This window comes from Sphaeramia orbicularis, chromosome 3, assembly GCF_902148855.1.
Source record: "Sphaeramia orbicularis chromosome 3, fSphaOr1.1, whole genome shotgun sequence".
Classification (NCBI taxonomy): domain Eukaryota; kingdom Metazoa; phylum Chordata; class Actinopteri; order Kurtiformes; family Apogonidae; genus Sphaeramia; species Sphaeramia orbicularis.
In genome coordinates, this window is record NC_043959.1 from 18,775,331 (window position 1) to 18,797,247 (window position 21,917).

The 21,917-nt window shown below is 38.0% G+C and overlaps 1 protein-coding gene across 1 annotated transcript in view; it reads left to right on the top strand.

The window, feature by feature from the left end:
- samd4a (sterile alpha motif domain containing 4A) overlaps positions 1 to 21,917 on the top strand; it is a 78,022-nt gene that overhangs the window by 49,428 nt on the left and 6,677 nt on the right. Inside the window, exons 4-12 of the mRNA XM_030161156.1 lie at positions 897 to 1,187; positions 2,396 to 2,505; positions 4,020 to 4,106; positions 6,921 to 7,170; positions 7,252 to 7,337; positions 9,128 to 9,246; positions 9,990 to 10,188; positions 15,260 to 15,386; positions 19,567 to 19,650. Of these exons, the coding sequence (XP_030017016.1) occupies positions 897 to 1,187; positions 2,396 to 2,505; positions 4,020 to 4,106; positions 6,921 to 7,170; positions 7,252 to 7,337; positions 9,128 to 9,246; positions 9,990 to 10,188; positions 15,260 to 15,386; positions 19,567 to 19,650 (1,353 nt within the window). The remainder of the gene's footprint in view (positions 1 to 896; positions 1,188 to 2,395; positions 2,506 to 4,019; positions 4,107 to 6,920; positions 7,171 to 7,251; positions 7,338 to 9,127; positions 9,247 to 9,989; positions 10,189 to 15,259; positions 15,387 to 19,566; positions 19,651 to 21,917) is intronic.

Consider the following 21,917-nt stretch of genomic DNA (forward strand, 5'->3'; position numbering starts at 1 on the left):
AACATAAGTAAATAATCATTAGTTAGAGCTTGAGACCAATCAATCAGTTAATTGGCAAAATGTTAGACATTTTAGCCCTGCAGTTTAATGTTTGCACAATTTTATTTGATATTTTTGTTAAACAACCAGTCATATGATGATGCTTGATAATTAGTCTTAATTTACCTCCTAATTATAATATGATGGACTGGTGAATCCTGATGTATTACAAGCCTTTAGTGTTAAAAAACACCTCCTCGTAACATCATTAATTTTATTTTACTAATTATTGATCATTTTTATTCATTTATTTTACATTTTACTTTATTTTATTTGTTTTTGTTCATTTTGATGCTGCTTTTTTATTAATATTACTGTTATTTAACATTGTGTTTTTTATTTTATTATTTTTTCTTCAGTTTGGTTCAGTTTGTGGCTTATTTTATTCTTAACACTTATTATTTTGTAGGTTATTAATTTTTGTTAATTTTATTGATCATTTTGGCTTTTTTTTTGTTCATTTTGTTCCTTTTTTTTTTCTTTTTTTTACTTCATTTTAGTCCATTTTTTGCATAGTTTTTCTCATTATTCATCATGTTCATGGTACAGTATGTTCATTAACTGAACATTAAACAAAAAGGTATTAAATATTTTAGATCAGTAGATGCTTTTGGACAATGGTGGATGTTTGGGTCTTTAAGGGTTAAATAATACTTTCACACTGGAAAGAGATGAATATGGAGTTAAAAGGTGTGTGTTTTCTGTCACGTGTTCCTCTACTTTACACTGCACTACAGACATAGATTCTCAGTCATATGATGATTAATTAGTATTAAATGAAGGTTTAGTTATGGACATCTTGGTTAAATAACAGTAATTGAGTCCCTGTTGTGACGTTTCTCCTGGTTTCTCCACAGTTCTGTCCAGTGGCGGCGGCGGCGGCCAACAGCACAGCCCCCTGAAACGCTCTGTATCCCTGACTCCGCCCATGAGCGGCCCCAGTAACCAGCCTTTGGGCCACGTCTGGCTGTCCCAGGAGGACCTCCGGACGGCCCGAGGCCCTGCCCCTGACCACGCCCCCCTGTCCCCCCAGAGCAGCATCGCCTCCTCAGGCAGCGGAGGCAGTGAGCATCTGGATGAGGCAGGGCTGGGAGGAGGCTCCGCCCTCCATCGCAGCTCCTTCCATGAGGAGGGCAGCGGCATGAGAGGTAAGTAGCAAATACCCACAATTCAGCTGGATTCAACTGTATTAATGTCACACAGGTAGAGGGAGGATCGCATATTTAACAGACTTCAACCTGTTCAGCCCTGGGTCACTAATTTGATTGACTGATTGATGTTTTTATTTCGAATATGAATGTTAAAACAGAAGAAAATAAATAAACAGAACACTTAAACATGACATAAGACATATAATACGTATTTGAAAAGGAGTGAGAAGAAGTATGACTTATAAACTCCCACCCCTTCTCCTTAAATAATTAATAACAGTAATAATTTTCCTAGTCTAAGCAGATCTATACTATATACTATAATATGACTGATACTTATTATTAAATAATTTGGTTTCTGGCTTTATATTATTATGAACAAATATATTATGATTTAAATAAACATATAATACAATAACATATATGTAAATACATAATCATACACAGATATATACATATATATGCATACACACACATATACATATATATAAAATTTTATTTTATTTTATTTTTTTAAATATTTTTTTATTTTATTTTATATTTTATTTCAATTTTATAATTCAATGTAATTTTTGTGCGCTGAAACGAAGAGAAAAAAATGGAGTTGACATTATTTATGGGAATAATATAATTTTTTTTCATTATTATGGGTTATTACCCCCCCCCCCCCCCCCCCGAAGCAAGGGGTGTTGTTTTTTGTTTGGTTTGTTGGTCTGTTTGCTAACACTTTAGCAGCAAAAGTATTGGTTGAATTCATGCCAAATTTGGTTTATAGATTGCCAGTGACCCAGAACAGATGTGATTACATTATGGGAAAAGTAGGTCAAAGTTAAAAATTTTTGTATTAATTAAAAAAAATTTTTTTTTTTACTTTTATTTAAAATGGGCAGAACTTCACATGTCTATAAAAACATCAATTTTCTTTCAATTTACTTCAAACTTGGTACATATATAGAGCAACTTATATGCTGACATCAGCACACGCATAGACATGATGACTTCAGCTGGATCGATGCCAAAATAAGCTACAACATGTGCGAGGGGCGGGGTTTGTTGTGCCTGGAACCCCTGGTTCTGTTGTTATTTTACTGGTCTGATCCACTGGAGATCAAATTGGGCTGAATGTGGAACCTGAACTGAAACAACTTTGACGTCCCTGGTCCAGATGGTTAATGCTGAGTCATGTCCACGTCTGTCCATCACAGATGTTCCTGCCTGGTTGAAGAGTCTCCGCCTCCATAAATACGCTGCTCTGTTTTCCACCATGACGTATGATGAGATGCTGTCACTGACAGAGGAGCAGCTCGAGGCTCAGGTCAGTGTTAAATCAACAGAAAGGATGTGGGATGTTTAACTCTGTGGATGTGCATCAATAATCCAATAGTCCATGAGTTTTTACTGGAAGGTCAATATGAATTCCCAGCCTGACTTTGTAAATTATAAACTGCTCCAGCCTGGATAAACGACAGGTCAATTTAAAATATATGAAGAATATAAAGTGATCAACCTCTGACAGGTGGAACCACAGCTGCAGTTGAACATGAAGGGATGGCCGGCTGGTTATGTAAATGCCGTCAGCGGCTCCGTATTAAAATTAACGCTCAGACAGAGTTGGCGACTGCTGTGTTTGCACTTGAAGACGTTGAAGAGTCTATTCTGAAACAGAGGATGCAGCTAAAATTAACCAGTTCACCGGGAAGCAGCAACTTCCTCCAGGTGTCCATCCAGAGGTGGAAGAAGAAGAAGATGAGGAAATAGGCTGTGATATATGTACAAATACATGTAGAAGTACAAGAACAAGTACTAGTACGTGTACAAGTATAAGAAAAAGTACATGTACAAGTACAAGTACCAATACAAGTATAAGTACAAATACAAGAACAAGCACAAGACAAATACTAGTACAAATACAAGTACAAGTACAAAAACAAGAACAAGTACAAGACAAATACAAGCACAAGTACAAATACAAGTACAAGAACAAGTACATTTACAAGAACAAGTACATGTACAAGTACCAATATAAATACAAGTTGAAGTACAAATACAAGGACAAGTAAAAGTACAAGTACAAGTACAAGCCAGTGATGCATGGCATCCAATTTATTCAACATTGGATTAATTGCAAATTTCTTCCAATATAAAATAAATCTGTGGAATATTTACCAGTAATATTAATCCTTAGATGTTACTTGATGCTGCATATTTTTCTACCTTCAGGGATGTTTCCTGCTATACAAGGATTTACAAGATATTCCTGGGATTTTCAGCATTTCTGACTTCCTGTCGGCCATCTTGGTTATGAGTTTTAAAAAAAAAAAAAAAAAAGCACTTCCCAGGAATGGCCAATAGGTGTCAGTGTATGGGATGACGCACTCGTGTCCACAGTTTTGGTTGATATGGAACTAAAACAACCAAACCCATTCATATCCTCCTGAGACCCAGCAATGCATTTTTGTCCTCTGTAGGTGACAAGAGTTTGACAGTTTTATTGACAAAGAAAACCCCAAACAAACAAAAAAAATGCTATCCAAGGCAAAGGGCAGTCCATAAAAAAAAAAAAAAAAAAAAATGCATCTGAAAACACTCCTGCATCGTGCTATTTCAAAAAAAAGGCAATTATTTAATGTAAAAAAGCCAAAACTGGGACTTTCCTGGGTCTCAGAAGGATATATAAGAGAACCGCTGTAGAATAGATGAACACTGGGCATGAAAGGGTTAAATAAACCTCTGAAGTTCAGTTCAAATGTATTTGTCTTTGTGTGTCTAATGTAGTTACTCTGCAGGTCTGTCTTGTTGAAACTGTTAGTAATGGGTTTCTTCTTGCAGAAGGTCACCAAAGGAGCCAGACACAAGATCGTCATCAGCATCCAGAAGCTCAAGGACAGACAGAACCTCCTTCGCAGCCTGGAGAAGGTCAGTCCCACCACCGTCCTCGTATTCCGAAGTCCACGTTTTCCTTAAAGTGTACCTGTACTGGTCGTACTTATGACTTTAATTGTACTTTGTGTTTTACTTTAAAGCAAGAGAAGCGCAAATTCAGTAAAAATCACCTCAAATGCACCACACTGGACCTTTTTATTACGTGAATTTCGGGCGGGGGGTAGACGTAAGTGACGTACCATCGTTGATTCTGGGTGATGAATGCGAGTAAACAAGCAGCAGTCAGTGAGTACAATTGAGTTAAAGGGCTCATATTTGTCTAAACCCACTTTTATTAATCTGTGGTTCATTTATTTGTGCACTTGGATCCTAATAGTTCATACAGTTTGAATTTGAACCCTCCAGCTGCTGCAAAATTATCTTTATATTCATTCCAGCAAAAATCCAGTGGATTTCTACAACCTGTTTCAATTCCTGCTTAATTTGTTACGTTTTATAACTAGTTACATCACAACATTTGCACATATAAGGTCCAGACTTGAGACGAACATTTCTCCAGTATTTCTCCATAATTGTTTGTCAGCAGCAGCGGTTGTAGTCCAGACTGAAAATATGTTCAGACTTGGAGCCCGTTACCTTAAATATTGAGTTGTTGGTTGAACGGGACAGAGCAGCACAGCCAATAACCTGGAGGGGGTGGGGCCTGAAGTGGCTCATGTACATTTAAAGGGCCAGCGCTCCAAACCACCTTTCTGGTGTCATTACTCAGAAATAGGGTTGAAGATGGACCTGTGGAGTTGAATTAATGAAGAATTCAGACCCAAACAGAGCATTTACAGTTTATGCAGACAACAGGGAAATGTTGGAAAATGAAGAATTCCATTTAAAAAAGCAAAATATCACTCCTTTAAAGCACGTGTTGGTGCTTGTTTGTGCAGCCGTATTAGAATAGAATAGAATAGAATAGAATGCCTTTATTGTCGTTATACATATGTACAATGAAATTAAAAGAGACAACTCTCTTGTGGTACATAGTGCAAAACACTTTAAAAGAGAAGAAAAAAAGTATAAATATATATGCAGAATAAAAACAAGCATTGCACTCCGTCATTATCCTAGAGGTGTAACCCAGCACTGGGCAATAATGTGTCATCTTAGACTGGGGTCTGCTGTACAGGGTCAGTGACCAGTCCATCTCAGCCCAGGTAATTGGATAATACAACCAGTCTGGGTCAGTACCGGTGTTGGAACAGCCCATGACGGTGGAAACATGTCTCTGACCATGCCTGACTGACGGAGCAGTGACGTGGTACTTGACATCGGGCTATGATGAAAGTTACCTGACGGAACCACTAGTATTGTATGTGATGTTCTGAAATAGCTAGTGATAAAAATTCACTATAGGTACCCTTTAAAGTTATTCAGATTCATCTGGGACGCCGCCGCCGCCTCTGTTTCCTGAAGCGTGTCCATTCTCAGCCCGTGTTATGTATCTGAGACGGCGGCTAAAGGAACACCTAATCCAGGAAGGAGCGTCTCCGAATTTAAACCGGCCCCGCCCCCTCTGCTCGGCCTCCAGGGCAACACAATGGCGTTCAAGGGCACGGCCAGGCCGGCTAAATTCAGGCTTAACCTTTTCACCGACGCTCGGTTTAAAAAATGGCCACTGCTGCGTCGGTAGAGCTGCAGAAACTGGACACCTGTCGCTCGGTATTTTGGGTTCACGCACCACTTGTGTACGGGGGGGGGGGGGGGGGGGGGGGGGGGGGGGGGGGGGTCTAATATGATGCATGTACTTCGACTACATACATGTATTTTTATTTTTAGTATCTTTGTATTCTCCTGTCCTCTGCACATCTTTACATCATCATTAGTTCTTTAACAGATCGAGGAGGAAGACTCAGAAACACTGCACTTAAAAAACAAGAGGAAACATCCCCAAAAGTTCAGAAAAAAACAGAAAATATGGCATTTTTTTCGATATATCATTATATCTTTATTTTGCTGTATTAGTTTGGCACCATTATAAGTATCGAGGCCCTGAGCAGCTCCTTCAGCATCAGACTTTTACATCCCCTGTGCAAGAAGGAGCGCCTCCGCAGGTCATTCCTCCCACAGCCATCAGACTGTATAACAGTACACAGTGACCCTCCACCACCCCCATATCACATCATGTATATGTGCAATCACTATGTAAATATCTTTACATTTTATACTTAAATTTGTATACTTTTAAGAACGTTTATTTCTACCTGCCTTTCTTTTGCACTGGTGTGTTGCATGTTGCAGCTGTAAACTGTTAAATTTCCACATGGTGGGATCAGTGAAGTCTTATCTTATCTTATCTTATCTTATCTTATCTTATCTTATCTTATCTTATCTTACCATAGTACCTATAACCATCTGTTACATCATTTTCATCTTCTCTTTTACATAGTTTTCATTTTGCTGCTGCAATTTTGCAATTTTTTTCTTTCTTTTTCTTTTTCTTGCATCTTTTGCAATATTTTCATCCCTGTAAAAACATTGAAGATTCTAGATTTTTTCCACTTATGCACAAATAGTCCAGACACATTGGAATTCTTGTGCAGGGCTCTTTTGAAGAAAAAAAAAAAAAAAGAAAACACACCTGGTCTTAAATAGAAAGAACTCAAAACTTATACAAGAAAAATAGAATAAAAAAGTATAATAACTGAATCATGAATGATGTAGCTAATTTGTGAAAACTGTAAATGACCTGGTAACAGACTGTGACCCCAAAGACAGATGTGTTTCACTGATGAAATATAAACATGGGAAACATTTAAATGTCCCTCCCCTTCCCCGGTCTGACCCCGCCCCCTTCAGGATGTCTTGGAGGGCGGTAACCTCCGCGGTCCGCTGCAGGAGCTCCACCAGATGATCATGACGCCTATCAAGGCTTTCAGTGGTGGGGAGGAGGCACCGCAGCGCCCCCTGCTGAGCCACGGAGGCAAGAGCGCCGCACCCGGGTCACATCTGAGCGGTGGCAGCGGGGGAGGAGGGGAGGCGGAGTCTGGCTCCAGCGTCATCGCGGAGGGGGATCTGCCTGGACAGTTCACAAGGGTCATGGGTAAAGGTGAGTCTGATGGTTGGAGATCTAAACGGACTCGGAGATGGGCGGAGTTTTGTTCTTCTGACCTCATGTTGTGTGTTTTAGTTTGTACGCAGCTACTGGTGTCAAGATCAGATGAGGAGAACATCAGCTTCTACCTACAGCTCATCGACAAGTGCCTTATCCACGAGGTAAACACACAAAAACACAACAGGAAGCACACAAAAACACAACAGGGGTCGACTGTACACGAAGTAAACACACCAAAACACAACAGGAGTAGACTGTATATGAAGTAAGCACACAAAAACACAACAGGAGTAGACTGTACACGAAGTAAACACACAAAAACACAACAGGAGTCAACTGTACATGAGGTAAACACACAAAAACACAACAGGAGTCGAACCTTTTTCACATTCTGCTCTTCTTTTGGAACCATCCACTGTTAACTCCATGCTAGCACTAGCCTAATATTTGGATTCCTATTCTGAATATAGAGACACATGAAACAGCTCTGGACAATAAGGAACAACATGTATTAGGTTCAAGTTCTAGGGTCATAATGCTGTTTTTTATTTCTTTTATTATTAAGAACCCAACCCCCGAAGGGGAGGTAAGGAGTATTGTTTCTTTTTTGTTTGTTTGTTTTTGTTTGTTTTGTTTTGTTTTTCAGTTTGTTTCTTTATTTCTTAACACTTTTGCAGAAAAACTATTGGTTGAATTCATACCAAATTGGGTTTATAGATTGCCAGTGACCCAGAACAGATGTGGTTATATTTTGGGAAAAGTAGGTCAAAGTTCAAATTTTTTATGAATTTTTAAAATCTTTTTTTTTTCCCATTTACTTATAATGGGTCACATTTGCTTATGCTGTCTATGTCTATGCTGACATCAGCACATGCGTAGATATGATGACATCAGGTGGCTCAATACCAAAATAAGCTACAATACGTGTGAGGGGTGGGGTTTGTTGTGCCTGGAACCACTTGTTATTACTGTTTTTAGCTCAGTAGATAAGATATGCCTTTATTTGTCCCACAAGGGGAAGTTCCAGAATAGCATGAACTATTGTGAAGGTGTCATCTTCGTCTTTGTCATCTGCAATTTCTTACCATACCATACCAACTTAATTTTAAAGCACTTTAAGAACTTTACAGTTGGCCACACGAATCATAAAACAAAGAAATAAATAAGTAAAAACAGTGATAACACAGGGTGCAACAACAAAATACAACCATCATAAAAACAAAGACAAATTAAAATCTGGTAAAAACAGCATAGGAAATGTAAAAAACATCTCACTCATTGATTAAAAGCCAACGAGAAAAAGTGCGTTTTTAGACATGATCTTAGATGTGTTCTTCAAACATCTTCTACGATGAAACTACTGGCTGGATACTTGTGTGTCTTCCTTTGGACAATGTCTACAAAGTTTGTGCACAGTTTTGAGAAATTTAGATTTTTGAATTTTTGACGGATTTTTTAAATATTAAAAATGTGTCTTTCCTTCTAATGGTCCATATTTTGATGGTTTATTACATGTAAATGGTTACAAATATCAATATAGTTCCTACTGATCACTGATAGAAGTCAGATATGGACTTCGACTGAATTAGTTGCATTCTCCTCCAATGATTGATCTCCTGCATCCAGACCACAGGACTGGAACATAGAACAGAATCTGACCTCACACATTCAACTTGTTATTGATTCACATAGAACATGACGCTGGCATACAGAGACATTGGAACTATTTTTCATAGATAATGTGCAAACTATTCATGAAAATAACGAGATAATTTTTCATGAAAAGTGTAAAAAAGGATTCTGTCTTCATGTAAAAACCACCAGACTGATCCATGAAGCCTTTGCAGATTTTAGAACCAAATGGTGTCGTCGTGATCGTGGATATTTTGTCCAGTTCCGTCCAGTGTTTTTTAGCTGCTGTGTTTCATCTCATCCTCGTTCTTCCATCTAGTCCTTCACTGAGACGCAGAAGAAGAGGCTGTTGTCATGGAAACAACAGGTGCAGAGACTGTTCCGGTCCATTCCAAGGAAAACCCTCCTTGACATTGCAGGATACCGGCCGCAGAGGAGGTACAGACGCACAAACACAACACTGTTAAAGACAGCATGACGTTAGTTTGGTGGGTTTATCATCAGTGAGCGTCCAATACAAACACACTGAGCTTTTTCCACCAATCAGGACACTTTATGATGGAGTCACACCCAGCTAAATGTCCAGTCTATCTATGGCGTGCTCCCATTTTATTCAGAGACACTTTCTAGACTTTCTCCAGTTGACTGAGTTTATATTCCTCTACATAAACACAACCTCTGACAAATGGACAGAGTCTGATGACTTTTTAAAAACTTCTACTTCCAGAAGAATAAAAGAAACACTATTACTCCTAAGGCTCAGATTAAATGTTCTTTAGTTATGTCAGTGTTTTATTATTAACATGCAAATTAATTTTCGAAAGAAAAGTCAAAATAATTAATAATAATGAATCGGAAGTTAAGACTCTGTCCAATGAGTCCCTGTTTATCATTAGACTCACCTCTAGCCTTTGTCCTGTTTATTGTGCTTCCTTTTGTGTCATTGTGTGTCATTGTGTATCTTTGTGTTTCATTGTACACTTTTGTGTCTGATTGTGTGTCCTCGTTTTGTTTTCTTGTGTATTGTGTGTTGTGTCTCATTGTGTTTAATTGTGTCTCACTGTTTATTGTGGTGTCTTATTGCGTTTCCTTGTGTATTGTTGTGTTTCATTGCATTTCATTGTGTCTCATTGTGTTTCCTTTTGTCTCATTGTGTCTCATTGTGTGTTGTTGTGTGTCAGCCGGGGGTTTGGCCAGTCCAACTCCCTCCCCACCGCCTCCTGCGTGGGCAGCGGTGTGTCGGCCAGGAGGAGCCTCCGTCAGTTCCAGATGCCCTCCAGGAGCCTCCCAGGGGCCCGGCTGCTGGGCAGCGGGGGGCTCCTGGGACCGACGCCCCGGAGCTCCAGCAGCACCCCCACTGGACCCAAACAGGGCCGACAGGTGAGGACACATTTATACTGACCCAAACAGGACACATTTATACTGACCCAAACAGGACACACAGGTGAGGACATGGACACATTTATACTGACCCCAACTATCAACATCTAAACTGTTTCATACCTGTTGATCCACTAATCCAATCAATACATGTAAATAATTGGTGTCAAGTCATCAGATATAATAATAATAAATAATAATAATCTTTATTTATATAGCACTTTTCATACATTAAAAACTGTAGCACAAAGTGCTTTACATATCAGTTTAAAAATCAGTACCGCCCCCCACCCACACCCACCCACTCACCCGCACACACACACACACACACACACACATATACATGCAAACCCACAAGCTCACACATACTTAAGAAGACTGACTGAGCACGGGTAGACCAGAACAAAAATGTAAAAGTAAAGGTAAAAGATCAATTTAGGAGGCGCTGTCTCAGGGAGCCATCCGCACCAGGAGGCAGCCGCCGACCCCGGCGACCAGGCACCAGCAACCCAGCCCCGCATCCCAACTAGTGGGAGAGGGCCAACTGGGACCCCCACCCACCAGAAAGGAGCGGACCCCAGTGAGAGAAGGTGCCACAGCCCCCGGAGTCCACAGCCGCCCCCCGGCATGGAGGGCTCCCTCTGAGCCCTCCATGCCGGAACCATATGAACCATTTGGATGTTCAGACGCTCTGTAGTGAACGTGGAAAGACCGTCATCAAGCCCATGGAGTTTGATCAATGACAATGGATAAAATGAACAAAAATGAATTAAAAAAAACCTACAAAATAAGAAATAATTTTGAAAAAATGAGCAAACAAAATTACTAAAATTAAGTAAAAAAGAATAAAATAAGCAACAAAATGAACAAAAATAGCCAAAGTAATGAATAAAATAAACAAAAATTAATAATAAATCCAATAAATAATAAGTAACATTAACAAAATAAGCCACAAGCTGAACTAAATTGAAGAAAATAAGGCTAAAATGTGCCAGTGTGCATTTTTTACTCACTTGGAAGAAGGGTGTTAGTGTCAGAATTTTCTATTGTTTACAATGTGCAGATTTTAGTGGATGGGTGAGAATTTAAAAATCATGCAAAAATGAACATCTTTTGAATTCTGCCCTAAAACAAATTGTGATAAAATAATATGACCTTTAATAACATGAAGTGCAAAGTGTGCATAATATGCTCTCCCGGATAACAGAGGGTTGAATCAGTAAATACATTTACAAACATCTGAATAAGCACAGAAAGACAAATATTGACTTGGTGAAAAAGTTAGGTTCCTATGATTGGTGAGTGTACATAATCTGCTCACCTGGACACCGGAAGGTCAACCAAGGAAATGATTTTTAAGTAACAGGTCAGTTTGGGGTCATTCCATGTCAAATCACCCCAAAAAAAAGACATTTTAAACCCCACCTCCTCCAAATTCAATGAAAATTGGTTTATAAGTAAATCCTAGCCAGAAAAGCCAAATTTTCAAATTTTAGCAAAATCGGACCAACGGTTTTTGAGATACCACCATTTCTTTTTTTCACTTTTTCGCGAAAAATGGCGTGGCCGCCAAATTTCTAAGTGCTGTGGTGTGCAACCAGTGGTCCGATTTTCAAAAATAAAGTATATTTGTGAAGGGGAGATCATAAGGAATCTAAGTACATCATTACTTTTATATTTTAAGTGATATATCTCATCATGACCTTTTGACCTATATTTTGACCTTGAAATTGACAATTTGGGACAAATGACCCCCCGACTACTTTTCCTGAAAATTGTAGCCCAACATGTTGCCTACAACATATGAAGAAACTGGAGAGGTAATATTTTTCATTTTGAAGCAATATCAATTAGAATGAGACATACTTACCACTAAAATGATCATCCCTGTATTCTGTGTACATAAACCATGTATTATCCATGTACATCACATATTCACAAAGTCAAGAGAAGATATATGCCAATTATCAGTCTTAATATGGAAAATCCAGTGTCTTTAGTCTTTTTATGTAATGACATGTCTATTCAGTGTCAAGAATCCATTTGTTGCATTCACTTGAAATCCTGAAAAGGTCATCTGAAGAGAGGCAATAGTTTCTAGTAGAGGAGGAGGTTAGGTACGGAGCAGTTATCACACATAGAATATCCGACTCCGGAATCCAACATTGGTCATCCCTTGATGGCCAATGGAAGGTTTTAGCAGGTCCAGATGGATGCATAAATTTGATGTGGTAGTCACTGAATTCCTCAGAAATTTCGTCAACTAGTCCGATCCACGGATGTTCATCGTACATACAGCAGACAAAATTCTGCTGTTTTATTTCCAAGGGAATTTGCATGACCCTGGGTGTACATGTTTCATTGTTGGCGTCTTGGATTTGTACCAAATCTGGAGGACTGTCCTGCTCAGAGAGTTTAAAGGCTTTAATCTGAGTGAGGGAGACAGGTACAAAACGATGATACTGCAGAGTGCCTTTGATAGTCCTTGCTAACTGGAATCGAGGTTTGAGGTTTTCTTCGTTGGCGGCGACTTCATCTTGTTTGACATGAAAGAAGGAGATTCCAGGGATATTCTTGACACAGTATTCAAACATTGCTTTAGAATCCAGAATATAACCTTCAGTAACACACTGCAGACTGGCCTTTGTGACCAATCGTTTTATTTTTATTTATTTTTATTTTTATTTATTTTATTTATTTTTCATTCTTGTGTATGATGTAATTTAGGTCAGACTTGAGGTCTGCAGTTAACAGACATCAAAGGCTGAGGGAAATTTAGTGGCAGACATATGGTCTGCAGTTTAAGTGGGTTAGGTCATGTGACCCCTGACTTGTATTGTAGATATTTTTGAATAAAGTTTCAGTTGAGAATAGCATGCACTACTGCAAGCAAGTGGTTTTGAGTTGTCTTGTTAGTAGTGTAGAGACAGAGAACATGTTAACCATGTGGTAAGCATATAATGTGTGAAATGTGTTGAATTGTGTGTACGGATGTACATAGAATGTACGGGAGTAGGACTTTTAGCTGTGGTAATGCACATTTCAAACTGATGCTGCTTCAAAATGAAAAATATTACCTCTCCAGTTTCTTCATATGTTGTAGGCAACATGTTGGGCTACAATTTTCAGGAAAAGTCGTCGCGGGGTCATTTGTCCCAAATTGTCAATTTCAAGGTCAAAATATAGGTCAAAAGGTCATGATGAGATATATCACTTAAAAGATAAAACTAATGATGTATTTAGATTCCTTATGATCTCCCCTTCACAAATATACTTTATTTTTGAAAATCGGACCACTGGTTGCCGAGATACAGCACTTCAAAATTTGGCGGCCACGCCGTTTTTCGCGAAAAAGTGAAAAAAAGAAATGGCGATATCTCAAAAACCGTTGGTCTGATTTTGCTAAAATTTGAAAATTTGGCTTTTCTGGCTAGGATTTACCTATAAACCAATTTTCATTGAATTTGGAGGAGGTAGGGTTTAACTCATTGGGTGATCTGACATGGAATGACCCTTTGTGTCGCCAGCGAAATGTTTCAGCACAACTGTACTTTTAACCGTGGAACAGAAGTAATAATTACAGTAAAAGTCAGTGTTTTAGTGTGAACCTGAATATTGGTTAAAGACAGTCCTCTAAAGTGTGAAAGCGTCCTTTAAGTGACTGTCGGACTGAGTGGCGGTGGCGTTCGTGACCAGACACTGTAATAATACATTCCAGTGTGTTTACAGTAACCTGGGCAGCAGAATTCCTTCTTCAGCACGTATTCGGCCCAAAATAGACTTTTTATTCCACAACTGAAAAATGCAGCTGAGGAAGAGGAGCAGTGAGCGTTGGCGAGCGGCGGCGTTTGGAAATGTAGGCAGGTCACCCCGACATACCAGAGGCCCTGCGTCAGAGCCGTCCTGGCACACTTCAGCCTGCACTGACCCAGTTCAGGCCCACAATGGGAGGAAATACCTCCTCCTGCCTCTGCACGGGGATGTGTAGAGAGGAGGAGGAGGAGGAGGAGGGGAAATATGTGAGTCATAGTTTGGGAGAGGTAGCAGAGGAGGAGGCGCCATCAGACGGAGTGAGGGAGCAGTGAGAACAGTGCACAGGCATTTCCTGTTTTTCCGTGGCCTCCAGCGCTGGGGGTGCAGCGTCGTTGGACGGATAATAGGCAGGTTACGGCGAGACTGTCAGTAGGCCACGCATCAGCACAGTAACGGATTACTAATACTACAGTACTGTACTGTACATGAAGTATTACTATTGTTTTAACCCTCAGAGACCCAAACATCCACTGGGAACCAAAAGCATCTGCTGATGTAAATGTTTAATACCTGTCGACGCATTAATCCTATTAATACATGAAAATGAGTGAATGAGAAGAAAATGAGCAAAATACTAGAAAAAATGTGGAAAATGGACCAAAAAAGAAAAAAATATGGCATGAAAGTGAAAAAGTAAGTTAAGATGAGATTAGATATAACTTTATTTATCCCACTGTGGGGAAATTTCACAGTTAACAGCAGCAACAAACAACAAGCAAGTGCAGAGAAAAAGACAGATGGAAAAACCACCAATGAAAGTGAAAAATGAAATATGAAGAGAAAAATAAGAAATTTGGTACTTGTAAAATGAGAATAAAATGAGCAAAATACTTGAAAAACATGGAAAATGAACAAAAATACCTTGAAATATAGCATGAAAGTGAACAAATACTCGTAAAATGAGAATAAAATAATAAAAATACTTGAAAAATTACGATAAAATGAGCCAAATATTTGAGAAATTGGGGAAAATTAACCAAAGAAAACATTGCAATACAGCATGAAAATGAGCAAAATACTTGAAAAATGAGAATAAAATGATGAAACATCATTTAAAAATTAAGAGACTTCATTGGATTAGATTTTTGGATTTGAACTGAACTGGACCGAACTTTTGGATCTTCATCCTGTTGTGTTTTTTTGTGTGTTTTTTGAGACGTTGATGTCACCGTGTTTCATTGAAGTGTTTCTAGTTGAATTGTTTGAAGTGTTGGTGGATGTCTGGGTTTGTTCACTGACCTGCTGTTCGTCTCCTCAGGGTCTGTGGTTCGCCAACCCTGGGGGCAGTAACAGTATGCCCAGTCGGAGCCACAGCTCGGTGCAGAGAACCCGTTCACTGCCGGTTCACACCACGCCGCAGACCATGGTCATGTTCCAACAGGCCGGTACGTAACAACACACACACACACACACACACACACACACACACACACACACACACAAACAACAACAACAACAGCAACAACAACAACAACAACAACAACAACACACACTGGACTCATGCATTAAAGGGTTAGAGTTGAACAGACGGTGAAAAACAGCTCATTTAACGTTCAGGTTTTGGGTTTCAGGGCTTCAGTCTTTCCTTGTAATTGACAGAGGCTTAATGAGAATTAAGAATTGTAATAATTCTAATCATTTAATAATTAGAATTGTTCAAATTCACCCCTATTTTACTCCTTAATGTTTCAAATGCACCTGTTGTTGCTTTTCAAAGAACCACAATGTAAAAGGAAATAGTTGTACTTTAGTAGTTTTTGTTATTAACTTGTCACCTTCAATTTTATGGGGTGTTCTATTTAAATTTATCATTTCTTTTTGCCTTTTGTTCACTTTTATATGTTATTTCTAATTCTGTTCAAAGTAAAGTTTATCATTATCTTTTCAGTTGCAATAAAATTGTAGTCAAATGTTTTGGCGGTAAAATCAAACTTTGCTGATTCTGTTCTTTTGCATGTATTTAGTGTAAATTTATCGCTGAATTAAAAAAACAAATTATTCAGACTCAGCTTTATTGTCATTCAATCATTAAACATGATCAGAATGAAATACAGTTCGACGGGCCTCTGTGTGTGCAGCATGAAATAGGATAAAATAAATAAAAAAGATCAAAGCTAAATAGAATTGAATAAAAACTACCATAAAATCCAATAAAATAATAGAATAGAGTAGAATAGATCTTTATTGTCATTGTTACAGGAACAATATAAATCTGTTTAGCAGCAAATATTTAAAGCACAGAAAAGGCAGTAAAAAAAATCACAAAATACAGAGAAATATTGGCAACATACAAAAACTACACCGATAAAATATTAAATATATGTAAGGGTAGAGACTGCGATCTGGTAGGATCGGCGATTCTACCAGTAGAGACTCCGATCGTAGTCTCTACCAGTAGAAACTCCGATCAGAGTCTCTACTGGTAGAAACTCCGATCCTGCCAGTAGAAGGGTTAGGGTTAGGGTTAGGGTTCGGATTGGAGTTTCTACCAGTAGAGACTCTGATCGGAGTTTCTACTGGTAGAGACTATGATCGGAGTCTCTACTGGTAGAATCGCCGATCCTACCAGATCGCAGTCTCTACCCTGACATATACAAATAGTACTAAAATATACAAAAAACAAACTCTGAATAAACAGCAGCAGTGACAGATTAAGGTGGTGGTGCAGTTTCCTGGTTAAATAAAGGTTAAAAAAAAATTAATTAATAATAATAATAATAATAATGATAATCTGTTAAATATTCATGTTATTATGGATGAATGTGAAACTTTAAAGCATCCAGACCAGAGTGACCTGCAGTAACCTCTGTCCACTGAGACGCCTTGGACAGTAACCGGACACACACACACACACACACACACACACACACTCACACACACACTGCAGGACTGTCCTGTTTTTAGAACGGAGAGGAAAAGCAGATTGAAAAAGCCGATTGGACAGAGTGTGTGAGAGAGGAAGAGGGAGGCAGGAGGGAGGAAGGAGGCGAGGACTCTCACAATGAGGCTCTTTGTGCACAGACTCAGAACAGGGACCGAGGCCCACTTTAACCCCCCGCCCCACCACCACCACCACCCCCCACCCCAGCTCTTTCTTAACTTTCCCAGATCTCCCTCTTTTCTTCTTCTTCTTCCCTCCATCAGCCGTCGTCCAGCTCTGCAGAGTCATGCACACAGAACAGGCAAACCGAGGGCAGCTAAAACAGGTCCTCAGCCTCCACAGACCCCCACCCACCCTTAGACCCCCACGCGCCCACAGACAGACCCCCACCCACTTCCTCCTGCACCAGATTTCGAAGGTTTCACCTCAGAACTATGAACACGTCTGATCAGATTCAGTTAAAATGCTGATCGGGACATCACACATGATCATTCATTTTCCAGAACAGGTTCATTTATAATGTTAACCTGCAAATTTACTATCCTCTGGTTACCTTTGTGGAAGAAATGCATGAAATTAAAGAATTTCATGCATCAGCCTACAATACAATAATGGTTGAAACTGGTAAAATACAGTTTAAAAAAAAAAAAAAAAAAATATATATATATATATATATATATATATATATATATATATATATATATATATATATATATATATGTATACAGGGTGGGGAAGCAAAATTTACAATATTTTGAGGCAGGGATTGAAAGACAGTGTATGACCAATTAGTTTATTGAAAGTCATGAGAATTTATTTGCCACAAGAAAATGTACATAATAGAAAATGTTTTTATTCTATGTGTCCTCCTTCTTTCTCAATAACTGCCTTCACACGCTTCCTGAAACTTATGCAAGAGTTCCTCAAATATTCAGGTGACAGCTTCTCCCATTCTTCTTTAATAGTATCTTCCAGACTTTCTCGTAATAGTTTTGCTCATAGTCATTCTCTTCTTTCCATTATAAACAGTCTTTATGGACACTCCAACTATTTTTGAAATCTCCTTTGGTGTGACGAGTGCGTTCAGCAAATCACACACTCTTTGACGTTTGCTTTCCTGATTACTCATATGGGCAAAAGTTTCTGAAAAGGTATGGATAATAGTGTTAGGTATGATTATGACATCAATATATGTTTGTTTTCAAAACAATTGACGTAGTGCCTGCTGAGAAAAAAACAACTAAATGTTCATTGTAAATTTTGCTTCCCCACCCTGTATGTATGTATGTATGTATATATATATATATATATATATATATATATATATATATATATATATATATATATATATATATATATATATGCCAAATACACGTTTCAACACAATCAGAACAGCAATTTGTTCAATATGTACTAGACAATATATTATCAATGTAATAATTAAAGAAATACACATAAATAAATGTGGATAAAGTACAACAGTAACATTAATATATTACAATGGTCAGAGATGAAGGTAGGAGTTTGTGTTCATAGATACAGTAGAGTAACCAGGACAGTGGGCGTGTCTCTGTGTTTGTCAGCAGTAGGTGGGCGTGGTCTGGGAGGAGGTCTTGATGTCTATAAATAGCCCGGTCAGCGTGGACTGCCGGGCCTAACTCAGCCCCACTCTGAGACTTCAGTCTCTTCTTCTTTACATGTATGAAGTTCATTTCGGTTTGAGTTTCTAATTAAAGGTGTTGAATGTCCAAGTCCACTGACCTTTGACCTCTTTTTGTGACTCACATTAAACACAAAGGATTCAGTTTGACTCTGGATTCTGCACTTGATGAACATCTGAATAGCTTTAAAATGACTTGTTTTTGTTCCTTTTTGTTCTTGGTTTAGTGATTATTAACATAAATAAAAATGGGCTGTGATTCTTTTAGATCAGGGCTGTCGAACTCATTTTATTCATGTTCCACATTCAGCCCAATTTAATCTAAAGTGGGTTGGACCAGCAAAACAATAACATAAATAAAACTGTAAATAAGGACAACTCTGATTTTTTTCTCTTTGTTTTAATATAAAATAAAATGGCATCACGAAAATGTATATTCAGGAGCTACCCTTTCACAAAAAATTTAAGTAACCTGAACAACCTGAAATTTCTCAAGAAAAATTATTTTATTTATTTATTTTATCAATGTTCTGCCTCAGTTTATCATTTACACATGTACATTACAACTCAGTGATCACAGTGGATCTACAAATACACAAAATATTTCATAACAGGAAGAATATTGGTAAAACTGAACTTATTTTTCTTAAGAAATGTCAGATTGTTCAAATATGCTCAATTTAGTTTGTGAATGTAAACATTTTTATGTAGTTTAACTTTTTTACTCTAAAACAAAGAAGAATTTGTAGTCATCATTATTTATTGGTTTATATATTATTATTTTTCTGGTCTGACCCACTTGAGATCATATTGGGGTTTATTTGGCACCTGAACTAAAATGAGTATGTTAATATCCTCGGTGTATTTCCTGGGCCAGATCGGACCCTTTGGCGCCCGGTTTTAGCCCACGGGCCGTATGTTTGACACCCCTGTGTCTGCGTTGACATGTTGCTCATCGTTTGACAGCTCGTTTTGGTTGATTTGTTCTTAAAGCTGATCTTAATGAGCTGCTCTTGTTTTGCAGATCTTCAGCTACCAGCGACAGAGCCAGACATCAACAACCGCCTGGAGTCTCTGTGTCTGAGTATGACCGAACACGCCTTAGGAGGTACCGTCTAATCTCTGAAACTCTGACTAACATGTCTGTATTCCAGGTATTAGACACAGCCCGTTGTCCAAAGGGCTGCATGTACTGCTTTCATCATGGTTTAATGTACAGGGTCTTCATCCTGGAAGAAGATAAGATCTGCCTTTTATGCTTTTTTTCTTTTTTTTTTTTGTCTGGACCTTTGGATTAGATGTGAATCATTAGTTATTGTGTCGGACCGGTCGTCTGTCCGTGCCTACATCATAGTTAGTGCCGCAGGTACTAAACCAGGGACATCAAACTCATTTCAGTTCAAGTTCCACAGTCAGCCCAACATGATCTCAAATGGCCTGAACAAGTTAAATAATAACATAAAAACATATTAATAATGACAACTCCAAACTTTTGTCTGCATTTTAGAGTGAAAAAAGTAAAATTACATTGCAATCCTTTAAAAAATGTGAATAACATGAACAACTTGAAATTTCTTAAGAAAAATAAATGCAATTTTAATAAAATTCTGCCTTAGTTTATCATTTACACATTTACATTACAACCTACAGATCACAGTGGATCTACAAATACACAAAACATTTAATAACAGGGAGAATATAATTAAAATTATACTTTGTTTTTCTTAAGATATTTCAAATTATTCATGGTTGTTCATGCTATTACCTTTTTAGTGAACTGATTTACCTTTTTACACCAAAACAATAAAAAAAAATGTATCTAAAACATAGAGATAAGTTTGGAGTTGTCATTATTTAATAGATATTATGATAGTATTTTACTGGTTTGACCCATTTGAATTGATCTGAATGTGGAACCTGAACTAAAGTTATCTTTACACTGGAAAAAATCAAAATCTTACCAAGTGTATTTTTCTCACTTCTAGTCAAGATATTTCATCACACTTAAAATAAGACATAATCACCTGAAGAGTAGCTTTTCAGTGAGATATAAGAACTGATTTTTAAGCAATAGATCTGAAAAATCTTATTTCAAGAAATCTTACCAAGCTAATTTTTACTTGTTCCATTGGCAGATTTTTTTTTCTTAATTCAAGATTTTTTTCATAATCAAGCAAAAAAAAAAAAAAAAAAATCTGCCAATGGAACAAGTGAAAATTATCTTGGTAAGATTTCTTGAAATAAGATTTTCCAGATCTGTTGTCTAAAAATAAGTTTTTATATCTCACTGAAAAGTTACTCTTTAGGTGATTCTGTCTTGTTTTATGTGTGATGAGATATTTGGACTAGAAATGAGGAAAAATACACTTGGTAAGATTTGGATTTTTTGCAGTGTACATCCTTGATTGTTAATATTTTCAGTGTAATTCTTGCATCTTACAAATTCATCCCCCGGGGCCGGATTGGACCCTTTTGGCGGGCCGGTTTTGGGCCCAGGGGCCGCATGTTTGACAATCCCTGTACTGTACTGACGGAGGTGAAAATGCAGTGAAGGAGCTGTTTTTTGGTCGGTCCGTTCTGCAGGATGTGTTTGCGTCTCCAGTCTCATACAAAGCAGACGTTGTGTGAGCACTGGGGCCCAGTGTGTGAGCCTCTGTGGGCTTTCAGACCTGGAGGGGTGGGCAGGGGCTTCAAACCAGACCCACTCCACTGGACACGGGGACAGTTTTCACACATAGACCTGCACACATCCACACTGAGGCTGCCTGTCTGCTCTACTTATAGTAGATCTGCAACAGTTTCCACTCACATTTAGTCTGTGCATGATTTATCATCAGTATTTAGGACATTAGGTCAGTGTTGGTGTTGGATCAGGTCCAAGTGTATTTGATTATTATGCAGATACGATCCAGTCTGTCAGTGTTGGTGTCCATCTACTTCACATTGGACATTGACTCATCCACCTACAGTTCTGTGTGAAAGTCCTGGTCCAACTTTCTGTTTGTTGGTTTACTGAAGTTTTAACACCCACACATATTTGTCAGTGTCTGTATTTAGATCCAATCTGGAACAAAAATGAATAAAATAATCAACAAAATGAACAAAAATGAATAAAATAATCAACAATATGAAAAAAATAATAAAATAATCAACAAAATGAACAAAATGAATGAAAATAATCAACAAAATGAACAAAAACAGTGAACAACATGAACAAAAATGAAGTATCAACAAAATGAACAAAAATGAATAAAATAATCAACAAAAGGAACTAAATGAATGAAAATAATCAACATGAACAAAAATGAATAAAATAATCAAAAGGAACAAAATGAATGGAAATAATCAGCACCATGAAAAAAATGAACAAAAATA